Source organism: Canis lupus, chromosome 5 (assembly GCF_048164855.1).
Source record: "Canis lupus baileyi chromosome 5, mCanLup2.hap1, whole genome shotgun sequence".
Lineage (NCBI taxonomy): Eukaryota > Metazoa > Chordata > Mammalia > Carnivora > Canidae > Canis > Canis lupus.
The window spans coordinates 76,010,091-76,032,606 of NC_132842.1; the positions used below are offsets into that span (position 1 = coordinate 76,010,091).

General features: G+C 50.0%; 1 protein-coding gene and 1 long non-coding RNA gene across 15 annotated transcripts in view; one reads left to right on the forward strand and one right to left on the reverse strand.

Annotated features, from left to right (window-relative positions):
• GRHL3 (grainyhead like transcription factor 3) overlaps positions 1-17,522 on the reverse strand; it is a 34,082-nt gene extending 16,560 nt beyond the window's left edge. The window contains exons 1-7 of one of the 5 annotated variants that reach the window (XM_072827807.1): positions 14,579-14,711; positions 14,247-14,477; positions 5,388-5,574; positions 2,741-2,802; positions 966-1,305; positions 638-711; positions 17-170 (exon numbers count right to left, since the gene is read on the reverse strand). In XM_072827807.1, coding sequence (XP_072683908.1) covers positions 17-170; positions 638-711; positions 966-1,305; positions 2,741-2,802; positions 5,388-5,574; positions 14,247-14,281 — 852 coding nt within the window. In that variant the 5' untranslated portion in view covers positions 14,282-14,477; positions 14,579-14,711. The other 4 variants (XM_072827809.1, XM_072827810.1, XM_072827811.1 and 1 more) reach the window with 4 other exon arrangements.
• Positions 14,838-22,516, forward strand: part of LOC140634195 (uncharacterized) — a 31,289-nt gene continuing 23,610 nt past the window's right edge. For 5 of the 10 annotated variants that reach the window (XR_012031719.1, XR_012031720.1, XR_012031721.1 and 2 more), the window contains exons 1-2: positions 14,838-18,049; positions 18,343-18,555. This is a non-coding gene — a long non-coding RNA (uncharacterized lncRNA). The remainder of the gene's footprint in view (positions 18,050-18,342; positions 18,556-22,516) is intronic. The other 5 variants (XR_012031718.1, XR_012031724.1, XR_012031725.1 and 2 more) reach the window with 5 other exon arrangements.

Below are 22,516 nucleotides of genomic sequence, written 5' to 3' on the forward strand. Positions count from 1 at the left end.
TCCAGGCACAACATACCTTGACCTTGTTGGAGGACAAGGCGAGGCCTTTGCCGCCTGCAGGGGTCCGCAGAGTGATGGGATAGAACTGGCCCTTGTTGAGATAGGCCATAGGCGACTCCCCAGACTTGATGTGGATGGCTTTGGGGGAGCCCAGGGTGTACTCAAAGTCACTGCAGGGAGGAGAAGGGGAGGACAGTGAGGCTGTGCTCCCAGGCAGGGGGGTCCCAGAGGGCAGCGGGGCAGGAAGCCTGAGGCTGTGCTGTGCAGTCACTCTGTGACTCCAGGAAATCATTCTACCTCCCTGGGCCTCCATTTCCACATTTTTGGAGTTTCTATTTGATGGTTTCCTTGAGCCACAATCCTGCTGAATGACAAATCATGGAAACCAGAGAGACCCTGAGGGGTGACAAAGCCATAGGGGAGAAGGAGGGCCACAGAACCTCAGCTTTTTAATGGGCTCTGAGCTCCCTGTCACAGCCCAAGAAAAAAAAAGTAGAAATTAGTCTCTCTCCTTTCACATGCCTTCACTCCTGTCTTTTCATTTGTTGATGATGCCTGCTCTGGGGACACTGTGAGGCTCTGTCTGTAGCCTCTGTCTACCATCTAAGTGGCCAAGGTTCCAGAAGGCCTGAGTTACCTCTTGGGGCTGGGATAGTCCTCTGGACACGGGGGCTCTGGGGACGTTTTCAGGATGTCTGGGAAGAGCAGCGACTGCAGAGAAACACAATTCAGAGAATAAATGGCCACATTCAGGCTGCTGGGGCCTCATTCCATGGCTGTCACATACAGTGGTGTAGGTTATGCAGTACACAACTAAGGCAACAGTACATGGCAGACCTGCCTCTGCTCTAGGACATTTCATCCCATGGATTCCAAACCTCTGACCTCCTCACTGTCTTCTCTCCTTCTGCACATGCATGCACATATCCAGGGAGGCTGTGAGGGGTATGGGCACAGGCCCTCACCTCCTGTGGGTCATCTTTGAAGGTGCTGTCAGGCTGCCAGCGCTGTGTGGGTGGCACCCCATGAATGCTCTCAAACAAGGAGTTGAGGGAGCTGTTATCGTACATATCACTGGTGGGCAGCAGGTAGCTGTCCACAGAGCCAGCTTCCAGCTTGCTGGGGCCAAGGGGAGCTGCCTTGCCCGGAGTGGGCATGGTCCCCTCCAAACTCATCAGGTTATTCTTCTTGAGACCCTCTGGGTACTCTGGGGTTCCAGACACATTCTCTGTCAGGAATTTCATAAGATGCGTGGGGCTTTCAAGGGGAGCGAGGTCCATCTCATAGTCCATGCCATGGTAGTACCTGGGGAGAGAGGAGGGCTGAGTGAGTGCACCTCTTCTCTCTGAGGGGCAAGGAGGTCCTTGGTGGGATTGGAGGTGACCGTCACGCTGACACACTGACCTCCTTTAATCCAATGTAAATGTTAGATCTTCCCAACATGCATGAAGCAAGACATGTTACTATTAACAGGCCAGTTTGTCTCGGGGATGGGCACGGAGAGGGTGTCAAGAATGGAATAAGGTATAGGCTCAAGGTTGAGGGGAAAAACAAATGCTTTATCTTTTATAGCACTTGGTAATTTCAAAAACTAAAAGTTTATTTATTTCTTATCCAGAGTCAAAGGTCCCCATCCTAAAACAACTGTACTGAGTCGTCCACAGTGTGTGTGTGTGTGTGTGTGTGTGTGTGTGTGTGTGTGTGTCTGGGGGTGGTTAATGGTTATTATAGTGAACAGTACATTAATATATGTCGAGAAAAAGGTCTAGAAGGATACACTCCAACTGTTAAGGTGGAGCAGGCAGGGAAGTAGCTACAGGGAAGTTTTACTTTCTACTTTCTACATTTCTATAGAGTTTGAGTATTATATAACAAACAGGTATTACTTTTGTAATCAGAAAAGCTTAACATTTTAAAAAATTAGTTTTCAGAAGAGCCCCACGCACAGCCCTACTGTTTCTAGCATGGAGGGGCCCTGGGCCGGCTGCAAGAGCCAGAATGCCTGCCTTAGCAGTCTGGATTTTCTGGAAGGCAGAGATAAGCCCAGGAGGTTTCCCAGGAGAGGCCCTACAGGGTTGGCAGGTGGGGAGGGGCAGGGAGGGAAGAACAGAGAAAGGGCAGGGTCCCTCTAGTGCGTATCTGGCCCTGAGCATGGCCTGTGGTGCCTGCTAGGAGGAGGGGAACATTAGTGCCTCAAGGCACCAATGCCCGGCAGAGGCCCAGAGAGCCAGAGGAAGAAGTATGGGAAGCCAGGTGTCTGTCCCCTCCCCCAGGCCAGGTCTCCCTCCCCTTGAGGCTGCAGGGAGGAGGGTTTTGGAGTCTGGACAGAAAAGCTGCCTTTGGGGTTTTTCCTGGACCATGGCTTTGAAGTTTGTTTTCAGTAAATTCTAACCCACATGGCCTGCAGGCCTCATTGGTGTGCTGTGTGCGCACCCATTCAAGTGTAGCAGGGTCTCATTGTGACTTGGTGGGCCCTAGTCTCTTGCCTTCACAGGCTCCTTCCTTCATAAAAAAATAGTTTAAAACACCTTTTACAGTTGCATTGGTGTAAAAATAGATGTAATCCATGTTGGATCATATTCATTGTTTTCTTATGATTTTAAGATAAATTCTAACACTTTCACAGGCCCCTAAGAGTCGTGGGCCCTGGGCACTGAGCCTTCTATGCCCGATGGTCAGAGCCCAGAGGTGAAAGTGAGGATGAGGGAAGGGGCCGAGATGGTGGTAGGGCGAGCCTCACCTCTTTCCTTGGTCATTCCGGCCCCCAGTGCAGGAGGACAGGATCCGCTTCTCCTTGGGGCCCTGAGTGGAGAGGAAAGCAGGATTTATGCATTTATGGACAGATCAGCCCCCTCCAGCAGACTTGGCCAGACAGAGGAGCTACCTTGGTCCCTGGGAGAAAACCTTCTGGTCCTGCCAATTGGCAGACCAGCATTTAGTCTAAGTCCCAAGTTAGAGAGTGGAAAGAAGTACCCCAAGATGAGCACTTAGGCATCAGAGAATTTGAAGTCGGGCAGATCTGCCCTAAGATCTAACTTCACCACTTAAGAGTGCTGTGTGACTCTGAATCAATGACTGTACCTTTCTGAGATTCATTGTCTTCGTATGGCAAGTGGGGGATTAGAATACCTATGTCAAGAGTATTGTGAAGATTTATTGGTAAAAATAATGCTCCCTGGTTTTTATTTTTTTATTTTTTTAAAAGATTTATTTATTTGAGAGAGAGAAAATCTCCAGCAGACTTCCTAATGAGTGTAGAACCTGATGTGGAGCTCAATCCCACGACCCTGAGATCATGACCCGAGCCAATTTCAAGAGTCGGATGCTTAACCAATTGAGCCACCGGGCACCCCTCAAATCTCAGGCACACCCTTAAATCTCCAATTTAATCTCTATACCACTCTGCGATTGCTACTAATGTTATCTCCATCATATGGATGAGGAAATTGAGGCCCAGAGAGGCTCTGTTGTCTCAGTGGTTATGAGCATGGACTCTGGATCCAGATTTCTTAGCTTTAATTCCCAGATATGGTGTGGGACCACATACTGGTGTGTGACCTGGAGCAAGTCCCCTAACCTCTCTGTACCTCGTTGTCCTCATCTGTACAGCAAGGATAATAATAGTAACACTAATTCCAGAGATTGTCGTGAGTGCTTAGACCAGCACCTAGCACATGGAGAACACTATCTGGCCAGATCAGTTCTCAAACTCCCAACTCCTGCTCTCTGCCTTACTACCCACCGGGCTGCTCTGAACCCACAATGCTCTGAAATGAAGGGTGAGGGGTTGGGACAGATATGTCTCCCCAGGATGCTGTATTTCACTAAAACCACTACAAGTGTCACCTCCAGAAACTGTTCCCATCGTCTTGGCCCTGGGAGTGGCCCTTTGCCTAGGAAGATGGTGCCAGATTTTACATTATGCTCCAACCAAGCTGTAAATCCCAGGCTGGGGGTTAAATCCAGGCCTAGGATTCTGGCTCCCACCATGTCTCCAACCTGAGGCAGTCAATTTAAATTTCTTTTCCATCAGCCTGGGCCAAACGCTACCAGCACACTATCAGCCTGCTGGGGAGGAAATAAGGTAGGGTAACTGCACCACTCCAAGGTGAAAACCAAAGCCAGAAAGAAAATTTGGGGTCTTTTCGTATCTGGGACCACACTTCCCATCCTTGGCATGTGAGTTTACACAGGCAGTGCCTTCTCCCTTAGGGTAAGGTAGATAAAATATTTCTTGGGTAAATATTGAGGGCTTATTTACAAAGTGGCTTTAAATCTTCAGGTTCAAAGCCAGTTATCTCAATAATTGGCTGTTTATGTTTCCCATTCTCAAATCTGGGAAAGTCTCTTGGAGCAATCACCCAGCCCAGGGAAAACAAGAAAGTGTACTGTCATGTGACAGTTCAGACAGATGGGTAGGGGCTGCCTGGAGTGCAGTGGAAAAAGATTCTTCAGCCTCCTGCACCCCGGTGAGCAGCCTGTAATCCATGAGCAATGTCTGGCACAGGCATGGGAAGGGGTCGGTGGCTCTGTCACTGTGTTAGGTACTTGTGGTTGCCCACTGGCAACCAGATAGGGGAGGGACTAATTTCTGTTCTCAGGTGCTGATAGTCCCCCAGAGTCAAGGCCAAGGCCCTGGAAACAATTACAGAACAATAGAGACTGTCTGTCAGGAGGTGTTAGGTTACATAGAATGGCAGCAAGGGTAGGAAGGATAGTCAGACACTCCAGAGAGGGAGAGGTGATGTGGCAGGAGAGCTTCCAAGTGAAAGTGGCCTTGAGAAGAAAAGAAAATGATTCAAGAGCAGAAGGCATGTTCTAGGTGGTGGGGTTGGGATAGGTGGGTGGGGATGACAGGGCAACTGGGATGACCTAAGGGATGGGGCAGAAAAAAGATGGCAGGTTGGGGGTGCTCCTGTGATGAGGAGTATGTGTGGCCAAGGCACTGATCCTTTAATCACTAAGCACTGAGTATGTGGCAAGCAGGATGGGGAGCTGAGGACTGAGTGATGACCACCACGTGGTTCCTGCCCTCCAAGAGCTCAGTCATGCAGGAGATGAAGAAATAAATGCACAGCAAGCAAGTTTCTAAAGACAGGGTCAAGGATAATGATGGTAGTTCTGAGGGTACCTGGGGGCACAGAATGAGAGACCCAAGAAAGCAGAATGAATGGGGTAACCTTGAAGCCGAGACCCAGAGCTGAGGGGGGGAACTTAGCCAAGGGGCGAGGGGTGGGGGGGCCAGGCAGAGGGAATGGCATGTGTGAAGACCCAGAGGAGAGAAGAAACATGGTACTGGGCTGGGGATGGGCTGCTGGGTCATGAGGACTGAGCACGAAGGCGACCGTTCAGTCAGAGGGGGACACTCCCAGAGGGGGCAAATGTACCATGTAGTAGTCATAGAGGAAGCTCAGGGCGGCAACACTGTCATCGTCCCCGTTGACCCTCATCATGGCCTTCGTGGCAGCTGTCAAGGGGTTTTCCAGGTAGGTCTTCCAGGCCTCGTCCTCGCTAGTGTAGGGGAACTTCTGGAAGTTGACTGGGTCATTCTTCAGCAATCGCACAGACCTGAAGCTGGAAGATAAGTAGGGAAGGTCAAGAGGCAGGTCCATGAATGGTCAGCCTCAGGCCAGTGGCCAGGAATTCAGAGTTATCAGCTTGAAAAGTTGAAACCACTTCTTCTACCACCTTTGGGCAGCATGGGACAGTAGAATGTACCCAAACTTGGGAGCTAGATGCTTTCAGTCTCTACCTGGGGCCTCACTTCCCTCACCCACGACTCTAAGACCCTAATCCCAACCCCGCAAGGCTTCAGAGAGGATTCAGTAAAATGCTTCCACGGTAGATACTCATTCAAAGGAACTTAGCATAAGAAGGATAGGAAATCAAAAAAAAAAAAAAAAAAAAAAAAAGAAGGATAGGAAATCATGACAAACAAAATTTCCAGATAACCCAGCATGAGAAGTTCCCCTGCAGACTGTGAGAGACACAGAAGGCCGGCAGCGATGCTTGCAAGTTAGGGAGTGTGGCCAGGAAGCCTATGGGCAGAGCCCCATCTTGGGAAGTGGCCTTTCTGACCAACATGGACTGTGGATGGCCCAAGCAGCTGCTCAGATGCCAGGAACTTGGAAGGCGAGGAGGATGCTGCAGGGCACACAGAGGAGGCAGGACCGGGCCCCGTGCTGAGAACTCAGACAAATGCAAGGCATGTGGCCCAAGAGACAAGCCGCATGGGCTCAAAGGAAAGAGATCCCGAGCGGCTCCTTGGAGGAAGCAGACATTTAGCTGGGGGCACTCAGCACTGGGGATTGTTATATCATGCAGAAATGTGAAGGGGGGCCACCAGGATAGGGACACGACCCAGAATAAGACTGATGCTGATTAAAAGTAATATCTGATCTTTACTGAGCATCGGCCGTGTTTTAGGTGCTGAGATAATAAGCACCTTCCATGCATTCTCTCACTTAATGCTCACAACAACCAAGTAAGGCAGGTACTATTATTGTCCCTATTCTAGAGACAAGGAAGCTGAAGCTCGGAGAGGTTATGGGAATCGCTCAAGCTCCTGGTTAGTGAGTGGCCCCGAGGGCAATCTAGCTCCAGCAGGAAGATGGTGTATTACAGGCTGGTGTTCTCAAACTTGAGCAGCATCAGAATGACCTGGAAGGCTTGTTTTTTAAACACAGATTTCTGGGCTGTACCCTTGGCATTTCTGATTCAGTAAGTCTGGGGTAGCTGGGAATTTACACTTCTAACAAGTTCCCTGGTATTGTTGATGCTGGCTGTCTGGGGACACCTCCCACCCCCCCTTTGAGAATCACTGGTGTAAAACATGATCTTGATGGTGAGCAAAGGCACAGAGGTGGGAAAGTTTCAGTGTGTTCATTTTAGAGCAAAGAGGGTGTGAAGGAGAATGGTTGGTGAGAAGTTGGGAGCTGCTGGACTGGGAGAAGAGAACCCCAGTGATGAAGTGAGCACTGACTGGTCTCCTGGTGCCCGATGCAACCCCCTGCCCCATCCTAAGTGAACCTCCTACTCTCTCACATTAGGGACACAGGACCAAGGCCAGCTGCCATTTACCATAATATGTCTGAACGCTTTCCATCCCTAAGCTCTGCTCCTTAGAAGAACACTATGAGGTAAGGATCATTGGTTTCAGTTTACAGATGAGGAAGCCTGAGACTTGGAGAGGGTAAGAACATGCCCAGGACCACCCAGCTAGTCCATGACACAACCAGGATTTAAACCCAGGCTTGTCTGGTACCAAAGTTGTGTGCCTTCCACTGAGCTGCACTGCTTCACCGTAATGCAAGAGGGAGATCCTTACCCCAGCAGCAAACAGTTCAGGGGTGGCAATTCAGGCACTGTGGCAGACTAGTGGGTGGGCAAGGAAGTGGCCCCCCTGCTGCCCTGCAGCTCAGGCCTACCTTTCCAGACAGAGTGGGAACAGCAGCCAGACCACACCCAGGCAGGCAGTGGGCAGCAGCTCTCCCAGGGGCTTCATCTGGGGCACAGTGCTTCCCACCTCCCTGGGTCCCAGGGTGCGGGACATTGGCTCTGGGAGGGAGGGAGAGAGAGAGCTGTCACACAGCAAAGAGAAATGACAGAAACCTTCCTGCTCTAGGGGTGCGGAAAGGGAGGCACTCCCCGAGTTTCTGCTGCAATAAATCAAAGACATTAAAGACAGAAAAGTGAGAAGTAGGCCCCTCCTAGCTGCCTTCTGGGCCTGGGGTTAGAAGAACTTACAGAGCAGGCCCAGGGTAGCTGGCCCCAGCCCCTGCCAGCTCCAGGCGAAAAGAAACTCCCCAACCAAGGGGTCATGGGAGAAGCCGGGAAAGGCCTGGTGGACCTCCTCCCTCCATGTCAGTTGGGATCCCCAGTGCTTTGCACTGTTCCTCATTTGTAAAATGAATTTTTTATTAGGATCCATGTAGGATTATGAGGATTGAGAGCACTGCCACACAAAAAATGATTACAGCCGACCCTGGCATGTAACAGGTGCTTAATACATGAGAGCCATTTTTGGGCTCTGGACCCAGCCTGGAGCCAGACACTGAGGGGCTGTAAAGTGGCTTAAGACATGGTCACCCTGCAAGTCCGTGGCAGATCTGGGCCTAGAGCCCCAATTTGCTGACTCTGGTGGAATGACCATTATCAGCTTTGATGAGTTATTAGTTATATCTTACCCCACTCAAAAATTAAAGTTTAGAAGACAATGATAAGGTCCCATCAGGAAGAAAAGGCCAGTGTTTGTTGTTCATCCAGGAGGCTTTTCTCGCCTACATGGGTCTCGGATCCATCCTGTCGGGATCCCTCAGCGTGAGTCCTTGCTACACAGCGGCTGTGGTACCTTCCGTGTTTACCATAGGCAGACACCTGCCAATTGTTCTTCTGCACTATGCCATCAATTCTGGGCCATAGCCCTGAGAGACAGGTATTGGGGAAATTGAGACTCAAACAGGTGATATTACCTACTCACCATCATTCAGCTCGTAGGTGTTGGAAGCTCAACCTGAACCTGGACCTACCTGCTGGACTCTAAGATGTTTTTTACCCCACACTAGTTTCCTTTCAGGGTGTCTTTCTTATTCTGGAAATTCCCTTCCTCTGGAATACACTGAACCAATGGTCCACTGACAGAGAGTCAGGGATTTTCCACCCACACCAGGCAGGAGGGAATGAGTAAGAAAGTGAGATGCCTGGAAGTTTCTGGCCAGGAGCTGGGAGCCCTAGTGGCCTGGTCTCATGCCTGCTCATGCTACCAATCAACTTCGTGACCCAAGACTAAGCATTTGGCTTCCAGAAAGTCTTGATTATAGATGAGATTAGCATTGACTTATGTTCCAAAGCCTGAAATCCAAGAACTTCTGGTACCTGTTCTCTTAACACCGAAATTGAGGATTGAGGGCCCAGGGGGTGAGAGACATGAAGAGTTCCAAGGACTGAGCTCTACTTATGGGTGACAGAGCCAGAATAAGGAGGGGGAGACTAAGCGACCCTCAGCCTGTTCAGTCACCTTCCCAAGGGGCTCCACAAACTTGCTGTTGATGCCCCTAAGGCAGAACTCCTGAGCTACTAGGAAGTGGAAGGGGAATGGGGGAGGGGGATGGCAAGAAGACAGCCCTGAGTTGCCTTCTTGATGTCAGATCTCCACCAGGCACAGCACAGAAGAACCTGTAGTATCTTGAGAAGAAATAGCACCAGGGTCATAACCTGACAGACTCAAGTCAGCTGTGTGTCCTTGGGTAAGGCATTCGCCCCTCTGAGCCTATTTCCTCATCTGTCAAATGGGTCAATCTAGTGTCTTCCATGTGCCCAGTCAGGGAGTCTCCTAGGCCCTGGGGAATCAGCCAAGAACAAGACAGATAAGGCTCTGCTCCCATGGAACTTGCAGTTTAATTGGGTAAGACAGACCATAAACAAAGAGATAAATGAGTTAATTTTAGTCAGTGATAAGCACTGTGAAGAAAATTAGAACACAGTCATGTGATGGAGTCACCAGGGTTGGCTACTTTAGAGAGGGGCTAATCTCACGGGCTGTTAGGAGAATTAAATGCATTAATGTAAGAAATGTGCTTAGCCTTGAGCCTGCCAGAATAATCACTCAGTAAATAACAGCCATCATCATCACCATCATCATGACCACCATCATCTCAGAACCCCCAAATGACAGTAGAGGGGAGACTCTGCCTGAGGTCCTTAAATTAACATCCTTCCTAAGCCTCCAGTCTGTGAACAGGTTCTATGTCAAAAACCAAAAAAAGAGACAGTGTAATAACCCCTTGCCTTGACTTTCACACTCATTATCTCATGGGGCCTCCCAACATACATCATGTGTTATTATCTCTACTTTACAGACCAGGAAATAGGCAACAGAGATGTCCGGGGACCTGTTTCAGGGGACTGGCCAAGTGAGTTACAAAGCCAGGCCTCCTGGGATCTAACTCCACAACTAGTCCCTTTGCCATCAACCATTAGTTTCCAAAAAGGGACACAGAAGAGAGGAAAAACCCGATAAATAGGGGTGGCATCCATCCCTCATTTTAACAAATATTTGTCAAGGAACTACTACGTGCCAGGCCTTGTCCTGGGCAAACAAGACAAGAAGGTCATCCCCGATGTCATGCAGGTTGCATTTTAGTGGCAGCAAGACAGACCTGACCACAAAAACAAACAACTCATGTCAGATAGGCCAAGAAAGCTATGAAGGAAAGGAAGCAGGAGCCTGACCTGCCTGAACTTTGGGGAGTGACTGGATGTTGTCAAGAAGAGAGCTGGAGGGGGAAAGGGAGTAGAGAGATAGGTAGGGAAGACTTTGGATCTTCCAGAGGGGAGGAGATGCAGGATCAAAGGCATAAGCCTGGGACAGCTCCTAGAGCCTGCCCACCTACTGTGTGCCAGTTTTTTTTGCATATATGTTGCCTTGTTCCGAGGAAGGCCAGCCCCCTGAGGAGGAAATTCAAGTCAGAGATTTGATAATACCTCACATTTGCATGGCATGTTGGATTTTTCAACATGCTTCTCATACGTTTGTCATCACCTCTGATCCTGCAACGCCCCTGTAAAGTAGGGAGTGGACGTATGACTATCCCCTGTGTGATAGCAGGAAAAGTCGAGCCACAGAGAGGGCCCCTGGCTTGCCTAAGGGGTGCCTAAGGCCACCTAGCTAGGATCTCATGACAGCAAGCTTTGAACAGAGGTCTCTGGTTTCTAGCATCAAGAACCTTCACAAGACTGCCTCCTCAGAGCCTCTCCCACCCAGCTTTCCCTCCGTTTGGGAGAGAGCTGAATACAAAATCAAGAGAGAGGAGCTCAGGCATCTACCTGATAAGCCTCACTTCCTGAGGCCCCTGTCTCTAGCCTGTACGGGTGCACAAACTGTCCATGCAGGGGCTCTCGTGTGGGTGGGGCCTTTCCCCAGCAGCTCACTCTGGGCCCACAGCATGGGAGGGGTGTGGTACCAGCTGTTCCACACCCAGCCAGACTCTTGGCCTCCTGACTCTACCATGCATCATTCTGGGCACCAGGATGGAGGAACCAGGGTGGTGAAGTGGGTTTCATCCCAAGTCCTTTTGGGCTCTCAGTGCCCGCTGCTTTCTGGCTGAGAGCCATTTGAAACTCCCAATGTGACTAAGTAAGTGAGTCTCAGCCATTAGTTGAGGACTTTTGGATTTAATTTAGGGTGCAAAGGGACTTTCAAACTCTAGTTTCTCAGAGAAGGTGTGACTTTGCCTAAGGACACTCAGCATAGAGCAGGATTGAGATCTGAGTCTTTTAGCTTCCTATCTGGTACTAAATTAAATCACTGCTCTATCCTAAAAGCATGTCAATAATTCAGAGACATAAGAGGAAGGACTATTACTCAATTTGGAGAAGGAAGAAGAAAACTCACCAAGGCTGGTGGCCTCAAGCCCCACCAAAGGAGGTGCCTGGCACAAGATAGATCCAGTGAACTGGGTCCCACTTCCCTTCAGCCTGAGAAGGAAGAGTTTCAGGGGCGACCTGAGCTGGGTGTTGACACCCAGATACACCCAATAACTTGCCAAACCCTGTCCTGTGCCACCCAGCCTCCTTGGCAGTAATCAATCACACTCACTAATTACCTACTGGGAGGCCCTGCCACAACCGCTCACGGAAGAATCATCTTCCAGTCAGTCCCATGCGAGGTGTTCCCTAGGCATGACAGGAGCACTCTAGGGTTCTCCTGTGTGCCAGTGGCCCATGTAGTTTCTGGATGCACAGGTTGTGAAATGTGCCTTGTCACATACTGGGGGCTCTTTGGGGGCCTCAATGGAGAAATGGGGGAGTCCATTCTAGGGCATGGCTCTGTAGTGACTCTACTGCAAACAAGGTGGCATGAGCTCATGTGTACGGAATGGGCCCCAGAACTTCACAGACCTGGCTCCAGTTTCAGCTGTTAGTTACCAGCTGTGTGACTTTATGCCAACTGACCTCTCTGTGCCTCATTTTTCTTACCCGTCAGAGGGAAAGATGGGAGGGACTAACCTCACAGAATGATGAGGATAGCTACTATTGACTTGAGGGCTTACCAAGCACCAGGTGCTGGCCCAACAATTCCTAGTCATTGTTTTACTTATCTTTACAATTCTGTGAGGTGTTACTGTTGGAAAATGCAATGAGATAATGCAGGTCATCAGCAGAGTGCTAGCACATAATAATGTGAATTATTATTGTTATTATTATTCTTACTAGAACACACTTTGTAGAGTATCCCCCAGCAAACTGCATGATAACTCACAGCTTCACCTTCTCCCATCTGTAAATGGGACACCTCTTCCTAGCAGCAACGGGAGACCTGAAGCTTGGAGATTCCCAGATAAGACGGGCAAACGTTGCCAGCTTCACCATCTGGCTTTGGGTGGGCAGGCTGAGGGTGGTCAGGCTCCAGCCAACGCTTCGAGTTGCATGTAAATTAATTGTGCACCATTTCCTAATTATACCAGAAACTCGCTTTCACCTCTTTGAAAAATCCCGCCCTCTGTGGAAATTCTTCTTTCATGCTATGCTCTTTTGGTTTCCTGTCCAATTTTCCCGGGTTTTTTTCCCCCCTTCAATTGAGATGTGCAAAGAAATTGAAATCCACCTCTCAATCCGGGGTGCCACATCCCTTCATTCATTCACTTACTGATTCATTCAACAAACACTCACTGAGGGTTACTCTATAATAGGCCCTGTACTGGGTATTAGGACGCAAATGTAAATACCATGCTGTCCCTGCCCTCAAGAGTCTCCAATTCTTGCTGCCTGGGTGCTCCACCCACCTGGGAAATAACACCAAATATCGGTGAGATAATTTCCCTTCAGGACATTCACTAGGTCAGTTGCCCAGACTTTTTAGAAGATGAAAAGAATGGAGGGAGGTAGCCAAGCAGGATTATTTTGCTCCATTTTAGAAACGCTGAACTCCAATAGGGGAAGGAAGACAGGGAAAGAAGTGAAGGGAACTGTTATTTAAAAGCATCAGGCCCTGTGCCTTTTCATTCTCATACTTGCTCAGGGAGGTGGAGTGGAGGGGTGGATGGAGCAGGGGTTGCTTAGCACCAATTTCAACACAGCAACTGACACCTAGTGAGGTTAAGGAGCTCATCCAAAAGTCACCCAGTCCACATGTGGCAGAGCTAGGCTTGAACACAAGTGTGACCCCCGCAGCAAAACTCTCAGCCTGCTGACCCAGCGACTATGTGTCAGGTCAGAAGAGGATCTGGGAACCTCCTGCCTCCCAATCCTCTGCCAGGTCTTCTAGGCCAGTGGTTCTTAAACTTGAACATGCATCAGAATCGCCTGGAGGGCCTGTTAAAACACATATTGCTGAGCCCCACCCCCAGAATTTCTGATTCAGTAGGTCTAGGGTGAGGCTGAGAATTTGCATTTCTAACAAGTTCCCAGGTGGTGAAGATGATGATGATGCTGGTCCAGGAACCACATTTCGAGAACACCAATTTTAGGCGAAGCAATAATTCTCTCTTTGAAAAATAATGACTCCCTCTCCTCTCCCTATTTCAAAAGTAACATAAGGTATGTAAAACACAATATACAAAATGTAAAACGGAGAGAAAAATTGGAAGCAGAGACTAGATTCACCTGCATTCCTCCACTTAGAGATAACCACTGTGAACAGTTTGGCATATCTCCTTGTGTTTTTTTGTTTTTGTTTTTGTTTTTTTTCAGTATCTGTAGAGATAGGAGGCAGGGTGACTTACTGGTGTGGAGCATCCTTTCAGCCCCTCGGTTAAGACCCAGTTAAGATCTCAGGTCTTCCTTGAGATCTTGAGCAAGCCTGGGCCAAACTGCACTTATACTCCCATCTTCATTGGATCGTTGGGAAGGTTCAAGGACATAATGTATTTACCAAGGACTGGACACTGAGTCGGTGGAGTCTGCGCTCCATCATTGGCTGGCTGTTATTTTTAACTAAAGGGAAAGTTTCCAGTATATGCTGCTTGTGTTCCAGCCCGTGGCCCTTCCTCCCGCTGGCCTTCGGCGTGGACCACCCTCACGCCCACCCCCCAGCAAGTCCTCTGTGGCTCCATCACCCGGCAGGGCCCTCCCTGTGGCAGAGCAGCCAGTGCAGGAGCAGAAGCCTCAGCCTCGGGAGTGTCCTGCAGCCCAGCCAGCCGCCGTTAGGGTAGTCTCAGCCCCAGTCCGCCTGTTTTACAGGCCGAGCTTAATGAGGGCTTTTAACTTTTCATTCACCAGCAGCGTAACTCCGACTTTTAATAACACACCTTGTGCACGACAAAAATTTGCTCCTGGCAATCATGGTTTCGACCACAAAACCGCAGCGGGGAGGCGTTCCTGGTTAACTCTTTCAGCGCTCCAGGCCGTCTGGAGCCCGGCGCTCCGGGAGATCAGATGGAGCAGCAGCCACCGAGGCCTGCGGTCACCCACTGGGATGTTCCTTGTCCCCCTCCTACCCTCAGTCCACAGCTTTGGGGAGAGGGAGAGGATCCCAGGTTCTGCAGAAAGAGCAAGGCTGTCGAGGGGGATACTGGTGCGCCTCGCTCGCTTCCGTCTCTCTCCCCCCACTCGATAGACCTACTGTGTGCTCATCACTTACTCTCCTGACCTCATTGCCTCCTGGGCAGGGCGAGCGAGCGCAGGTGCGCCGGGCACACAGTAGGGCAAGCTCCACTTGTAGCTCCAGCGAGGCAGGGGAGACCCACAGCGAGACCTCCCTAGACCCCCGCGGCGCGCCCACGTGTCGCCCCCGCCCCGGCCCGCAACGCGCAGGCGCGGGCTGTCTTCCCGCGAGAGGAGGGCCGTGGCGCGACTTCCCGCGCCCCCCGCCGCCCCAGGATGCCTTGCGGGCGGCCCTAGCCGCGGGCGGCTGGCGGCGCTGGCTGGCGGCACCTGAGGCGGGCGGCGCTGGCCTGGAGGCTGGCAGACGCACCCGGCAGGCGCTGGGCCCGACCACATGAAAGGCCAAGGCGCTCCACCCGCCAGCTGCCTCGAGCTGGGTTCTGAAGGCGCCGCCGCGCACCCCAAGACCCGGCCTTCGAAAGGCCGCCTTCCTCCCCGAGGCCCAGGGATGGGGCCCCGGGTCAGGTGACCCACAGGCGGGAGCGCATTGTTGTCCCTGCCGGGCAGGTGTGCATGGCCCCCGTTGGACCCAGGAGGAAACCGAGGACCAGGGAGGAGAAACAAAGTCACCAGGACCCTGCGATTGCCAAGTGGCGGAAGTTAGCCCAGTGCGAGCCCGGCTCTTCCCACCGCACCGAGGGTCGGCGCGATTTCATCCTCCGTCGGAGCTCAAGATGGACGTTGGGAGGAGCGCTGTCTGGGGAGGGGAATTGGGCAGCCAAGCCAGGGGCGACAGCAGCGCCAACAGCAACAGCAGCAGCAGCAGCAGCTCGAAACCTGCAAGCCAAGCACCTGATCCCCCCACCCCCCACTTATCAGCGAGGGTAGCTGAGCCCTCAGGCGCTGAGGCTCTGTCATTGTAATCCCAAACGGTGGCTTCAGAGCCTGCCTGCAATTACTCTGCAGGCACAGGTTCCCCTCACCCCACCCCAAACGGAGAAGCCTCAACTGTCAGCGGATCCGACTTCAACCCCACATCATTAAGAAGGAGAAAATCAGGAAACCGTTCTGTTGGAGCGACCCAGCTTCAGGACGCTTACCCCTAAGGGGCACCAATGAATAGATCTTGTCTGCAGCCTCCGAGGTTTTTAATCAGCAGATGAGATCGAAGTGAGATGAAGACACATCCTAAGATTTTTGTCTGTTTCCAGAGTGTAGAAGAATAGAGAAAGCAAGAGGTGCAGAAGTACTCGCCGGTTCTTTCCGAATGAAGCAACAAGGGGGTTATTAGCTTGCTCCTTACGGGGGCTCTAAACCGGTCACTTTTCTAAAGTGGTGGGATTCCCCCAACAACCCCATGAGGTGGGTACCACTATGGCTCACAAGCTACAGTGAGGAAATTGAGACTCGGGTGAAGTGACTTGCCCAAGGTCACACGGCTCAGTGGCAGAGCCGGGACTTGAACCCACGCGTGGGCTCCAGTGCCCCTGCTCCTATTCCAGTTGTCAGTGCATTGTCAACCCCACGGAATGTGTTGAAGAGAAATCCGATGCCCGGTGATTGTGCTATGAACAGAGTTGGCTAACCTAGGAGAACTCAAAGAGTCAGCTGGTACTCTGGAACACTGTTTGCAGTTAGGACCCACCACCTCCCCAGTCTGGTCTCCTGTTCTTAGAACGATCTATTGAGGACCATCTAGAAAAAGAAAAAGATAGTTCAACCCTTGTCTCTGCCCACTCACCTCTGAGCGTGGCAAGAGGAGGAGAGTCTGTGTTTTAGAAGCCTGGCTTCTCTGCCAGCTCCCTGAGCCCAAGCTAAAGCAGCCTCAGATCCCATCCACATCCCACCTTCTCTGAGGTCTGGACCCAAAACAGGTGGTCACGATGAAGGTCAGCATCAGCCAGTGAGCAGTCTAAATCCCAGATATGGGCAGGAAGGCACCTGCATCCTGCCAGGTAATAGAGATGACCTCACTGAAAACCACATCTCAGCTTCTTCAGCCTTAGAACTGCCCCTGAATAAAATTTTATTAATGCATCTTCACACCTTTGCTCTGTGCTTTAGCATTTTACAGCTTTTATCACACTTAACTCACTCAGGAATCCTACAAAGCATTCTTGTACCCATTTTCTGGATGAGGAAAACGAGGATCCAGTAAGTTAAGTGACTTGTCCAAGATCACATGCCCCATAAGGAACAGTTTGGATATGAACCTAGGTCAGGCTGACTACAGAGGGCATATGTTTAAACACCACTCTGTAACCTTCCCACTTGGGGCTGTTCCAACCCAACAAACAAGTCCCTTTAGAGAAACCCAACTCTCTGCCTAAGACAGCTCTTAGAACAACCTCAAAGAAGTTCCTTTTGGCAAGAAGATAGAAAGCCTAGATGGGATTGGGGCTGTCTCTGATTTCCAAGTCCCTTCAGAGTATCAGAAAGAGGTGCCGAAAGCCTTCACAGTTTCAGTCCTGTGTTTCCCTACCTGGCTCGAAACTGCTCAGCAGACAGAGGAAAAAAAAAAAAAAACTATTTTCCCAGGGAAACATTCAACTCTAGCTTGAGATAGGGCTTGCCTCAACACGCCAAAGTGAAATCGTCAGCCCATTCATTTACCCTTACAAATTGCTCTGTGAATCCTGGCGCCGGCCTCCCTGCGCTTCCCCCTTCTGGAAACCCCATCGAGCCTCCACGCTCAGAGAGCGCCAGGCATCCACCAATGTTTACTCACTCAAGTTCATTCGACATCTTCTTGCTCCCAGGCTCCCAGGCTCCAAGATGAAGACGGGCACCAACACCGAGGCTCTGCTGACCGCTTGTCTCTAATTCTTGCCTGACACAGACATTCCCTGCCCAGGGAAGTGTTTGATTTATGTTGAGGTTTGAGTGTCGGGATTTTGCTGACAGGTAGGTTCCCGGCAGCACTGGTGCTGATTGGCTATGGGTACAGGTGCCGGCGACAGCAGGTATGCCTCAACAGGTGCAAGCTGTTAACTCTTGGCCTGCCGCGTTGGGGGTGGAGCCAAGGGGAGCTGGCTGGGTGGAGCTGGCCAATTCCTTCCTAGGTGAGGGGGAGGGAGGTGGAGATGAGGGAGGAGGAAGGGCGGAAGAAAATGCTAGAGAGAAGATAGAGGAAAAATACAGAGACAGATACTTGGCTAAAGAAAATCTCAATTTCTGTTTCTACTTAGTATCCTGGATACTTAGGAACATCCCCATGGCCCCCAATTCTGTTGCCCCTTCTACCCAGTATCAAATACTTCACAGCCAACCGGGGAATTCTCAAAGGAGAGAGCATATCCCCTCCCTCCCCCAGCTGGACCCTCACCCTGGGGTAGGGGGGCTGTCTCTGTGTAAGCTCCCTTTCTTTTTTTCAGAGCTTTTCCCTTAAGAAGATAATAGCTTCTTTCTGAACAATGTTTTACAGTTATTCAAGTGAGTTATTTTGATTCTCACAGTAACCCACTGTGGTAGATATTCCTGCACACCTTCCTTCCAACACACTTCACAGGTGAGGAAAAATGGGAGGCTGGAGAGATAAATTGACTCACCCAGGGCAAACCTAGTGAATGTCTAGATCTGAATCTTCCGTCATCTCCAAGTCTGGCTGTCCCTTTGAACTGAAGTCAGTGGCCTCAATTCGGCAGACATTTTATTGAGCACCTCTTTGTGTCCCAGGCCTTACTCAGAGACAGGGGTCACTGTTCGGGAGGAGTCTACAGTCTGGAGTGTGTGTGTGTGTGTTGAGGGGGGGGGGCAGCCAGCAGTAGGTTGAGAGGTGGCCTTTTATTTGGTGTGGTACAGATCTGAATATGATATGAACAACCCACATGCCTTTGGCCAGCACAGAAGAGATGGAGAGGTTGAAGTTGACCACCGCCAATGCCTTAGCCAGCTGGTCATTTCATGTAGTCTAATAAGTGCTTTCTTCTTCATTGGAAACACAGAAGAATCAGATGCCTGTTAGACTAAGAAATTGTGGAATAATTGCTGTGAGCTGCCTCCGTAAAGAACAAGGTTGGTAAACCTAAAAGATCCACAGACAAAAGTAGAAGAATGCCAGAGAATTGTTTTTAGAGCTTCCACCAGGATTAATTTGAAATTAAATCTAAGCCAGAGATCTTGGTATCTGTTTTTTTCCTTCTCTCTGTTCTTTGCCCACCCCCTCTTCCCTTTTAGCAAATTATCTCTTTGCTCTGTCTTCCTGGGAGCCTCACCTTGGCCCACTCCTTTCTCTCCCAGGGAAGGGTGGGGTTTCAGCTACTCCTGCCAACATGATGGAGGTTTTTAGGGTAAAGCAGAATCCAAAGGAGAACCCTCTTGGGGTGAGGTCAGGCTGATAGAGAAAGGGTACCAAGTTTGAGAACTGTCAGGAGGCTGTTTGTGGTAGCCAAGGGGACCCCTGATAAGTAACAGTAAATAGTAATAGTAATTGCTAATAAAGCCACCAGCTCAGAGCAGGCCTTTGCAGCTGCTCTTGTTAAAGTAGACATTCAGTCACTGTATCATACCACTTTATTGGGTTCTCTGCAAAGCTCTTACAACTTTTTGATGTTTTTATAATTGTTCATTGTCTGTCTCCCCTTCTTTTGGAATGTGAACTCCGTAAGAGTAAAGACCATGTCTGTCCTGCTCCGTGTTGAATCTCCAGTGCCTCCTACAGCGTCTGGCAGGTAGTCGGTGCTCAGTACACCGCGTCAGGCATTGTGCTACGCAATTGTCTCATTGAATCCTTCCAACGACCCTGTGAGGCACTTTGATTATCCTTGTTTTAGAGCTGAGGAAACTGAGGAACAAAGTGATTAAGTGAGTTAGTCAAGCCACAGAGCTTAGAAGTGGTAGCGCTAGAGCTGGGATTTGATCCAAGAGCAGGGCCTGGTATCCAACCACTTCACAGATGTTATTGGTGGCAGGAGAGCCACTGGGTGCCAACTGTAACTGCAAAGCTCACTGCAGCCCAAAGGATGGCACACTTGTCTGCCCGCCTCCTGGAAGGCTGGGAGTTTCTGTCAGCTGTGTTGCAACTCACAGGTAAAGGGCTGTGGAGGTGACTCATGTTGGCTGGGCTCAGATGGAGGCTGGGATTCCAGGCGGCATGTCTGTGCTCGCTGGACGTTTTTAAATGGGTCCTCTCTCTCTACTTCTGAATTTTGCCTCTTTCGTCACCCGCACCCATCTGCAGAGATCAGCAGAGGCCCAAATTGTAGGGCAGAGGGGTCCTGTGTCCCCAAACATGGGAAGGCACCCTGGATGGGACAGAGGGACTAGTGGTCTAGGATAGGTAGGCAGGGGCACTGCAGGCTAGTTTACAAGTTTGCCAGGGCGCTCAGGGGAGCTATGCCTCCTAGTCGTGAGGCATGAGCTGTTCCAGCCCTTCAATAAATGAACCAGAGATGCCAGAGTTTGAGAGGAACACTACCCCGGCTTTGTCCCACCCCTCTCCTTTATAGCATGGGCATGGCCCAGGGCTAGGCTTGGCTGGCACCTCTTCTCTTTGGAGCAGCCCATTCTTGGTTTCTTGGCTGAGGAAATTGAAAACAGAGACCATCTGATCACATGTGACAAAATAATTATATTCATGATAGCAACAGTAAATAATGGTGGCTGCCATTTTGCCCTTGGTATGTGGGAAGCACGATGCTAAAAGTTACCTATGTGAGCTCTAGATTGCCAGATCTGGCCCCATCGTATCATGCTAGGCAAATGACCTAAACTTTCTGAGCCTCAGTTTCCTCAGCTGTAGAATGAGGGTCATGTGAAGGTGAAATGAGAGGACACATGTGAAGTGCACTGAGCAGTGCCTGGCACATAGCACTCCGTCATTGTTAGGAAAAACCTTTTTTTTCTCATTTAATTCTTATGTAAACTCCATGAGGAAGCTGTTCCCTCATTTTACAGATGAAGAAACTTGATTCAGAGGGTTAAGTGACTTCTCAGAAGAGAAAAGCTAATAAGTAAAAGAGGTGAGATCTGAACCCACATCTTTGTGCCTCCATTCTCGTAGAGCTAGATAAAGTCAGGGATTGTCCTGGGTTCAAGTTCGGCCTGGCCACTGGCCACTTCCTAGCTGTATGATTGGGTAAATTTCTCTCGGGACCTCAGTTTCCCTCCTCTGAGACAAGACTAATGAATCACTGTAAGGGGGGAGCTGCCTATCAGATCACATAAGGTTTCCTTTTCTAGATTACTTCTGAAATCTAGATACATGATCTCTTCTAGACACATGATCTGCCCCTTCTGGAAGATGGCATGGTCCTTCATCCCTCCTTCTCCTTTCTAGTGTGACACTCTTGGCATGTGAGGGAGGAGTAAAGGTTAGGACCACTGAGTTAAGAACGTGCTAAGGGCAAGGGCCATGTTGTTTGTCTGCAGAGGTTGTGTACTGCATGATCAGGGTGCCATTTTGCAGTATAGACTTGTGCTGTGGGGCACCATGGCACTGCTAACAGTCCTTTTTCTCCCCTAACACATTAAGACTTCAGGGTTATCTAAAACTTAAGGAAAATCTGTCAACCTACATAAAAATATTGAAAGGGGGGCAGTCCAGGCAGCTCAGCGGTTCAGCACTGCCTTCAGCCCAGGGCGTGATCCTGGAGACCTGGGATCGAGTTCCACATCAGACTCCCTGCATGGAGCCTGCTTCTCCTTCTGCCTGTGTCTCTGCCTTTCCCTCCCTCTCTCTGTGTCTCTCATGAATAAATAAATAAATAAAATCTTAAAAAAATATTGAAAAGGCAAGCTCCCAAATGTCAACAGTACCTCTCTGTAGATGCTGAAATGACAGAATTTTAATTTTTTCCCTCTGCTCTCTCCCCCCTCCCAAGTTTCTGCATTGATATGGCATTGCTTTATAATTAGAAATGCTATAGAAAACCCATTTTGTTTTGTTTTTGGTATTTTATTATTATGATTTTTTTAAGATTTTATTTATTCATGAGAGAGAGACAGAGGCAGAGACACAGAGGCAGAGAGAGAAGCAGGCTCCATGCAGGGAGCCAGACGTGGGACTCAATCCCAGGTCCCAAGGATCACACCCTGGGCCAAAGGCAGCGCTAAACCACTGAGACACCTGGGCTGCCCTATTATTATGATTTTTTTAAGTAATCTCTATGTCCAGCGTGGGGCTTGAACTCACGACCCTGAGATCAAGGGTCACACACCTACTGACTGAGCCCAACAGGCATCCCTACAAAACTTAAGTTTTAACGCTCATTTAATGATCCTCATGTCCCCATTCTTCCTGGAGCCAAGGTGGAGGTAGAGCTAGAAAAGCCTTGGAGTCCTTGCTCAGAGCTTTCCTGTGAAGTACGTGAGTGGAGAATGGGGGACAGCCCAACTCCTAGACTCTCAGCAGGGAGCTCAGGAATCAGCTCCAATCTTCACTTATTTCAAATTATTATCATTTATCAAGCACTCACCCCATGATACTTGCTTAAGATGCTTTATCCCATTCCCGCCATCAAATGGGTTCACCCAACACACCTCAGAGGGACTCGATTCCTGGAGAATCGCCAAGTTACCAAAGGATATCAACTCTGCTGTCAACTGCCCAAGACCTTGGACAAGCCACTTTCTTCCTCACTGAAGTGATTGCTGTAAGGATTGAAGGAGATAAGGTCCTTAGCCTGTGCTGTTGTGGTTGTATGGGCCAGACACAGGTCGAAGTGCTTCATGTGCATGGCCTGTCATTCTCTTGAGCTCCCCATTTTACAGAAGGAGAACAGGCTCCCGAGATGGGAGGTAGTAACTCAGCTATGGCAGTCCCACTGTCTCCTTAGTGACAGAATCAGACCAAGGTCCACCTGACCTTAAAGCTGTGGAAACCACTCTGTCAGCCTCCTGAGTGCCTTTTTGGAACAAAGCCTTGGATGGGTGGATGGATGGGTGGAAGGAAAAAGGGAAAGAGGAGGGAAGAAAGGAAGGAAAGTAGATAAGGTGATTGATAGGATTTGTAAGGTAGGAAGGATTTATAAGCTGG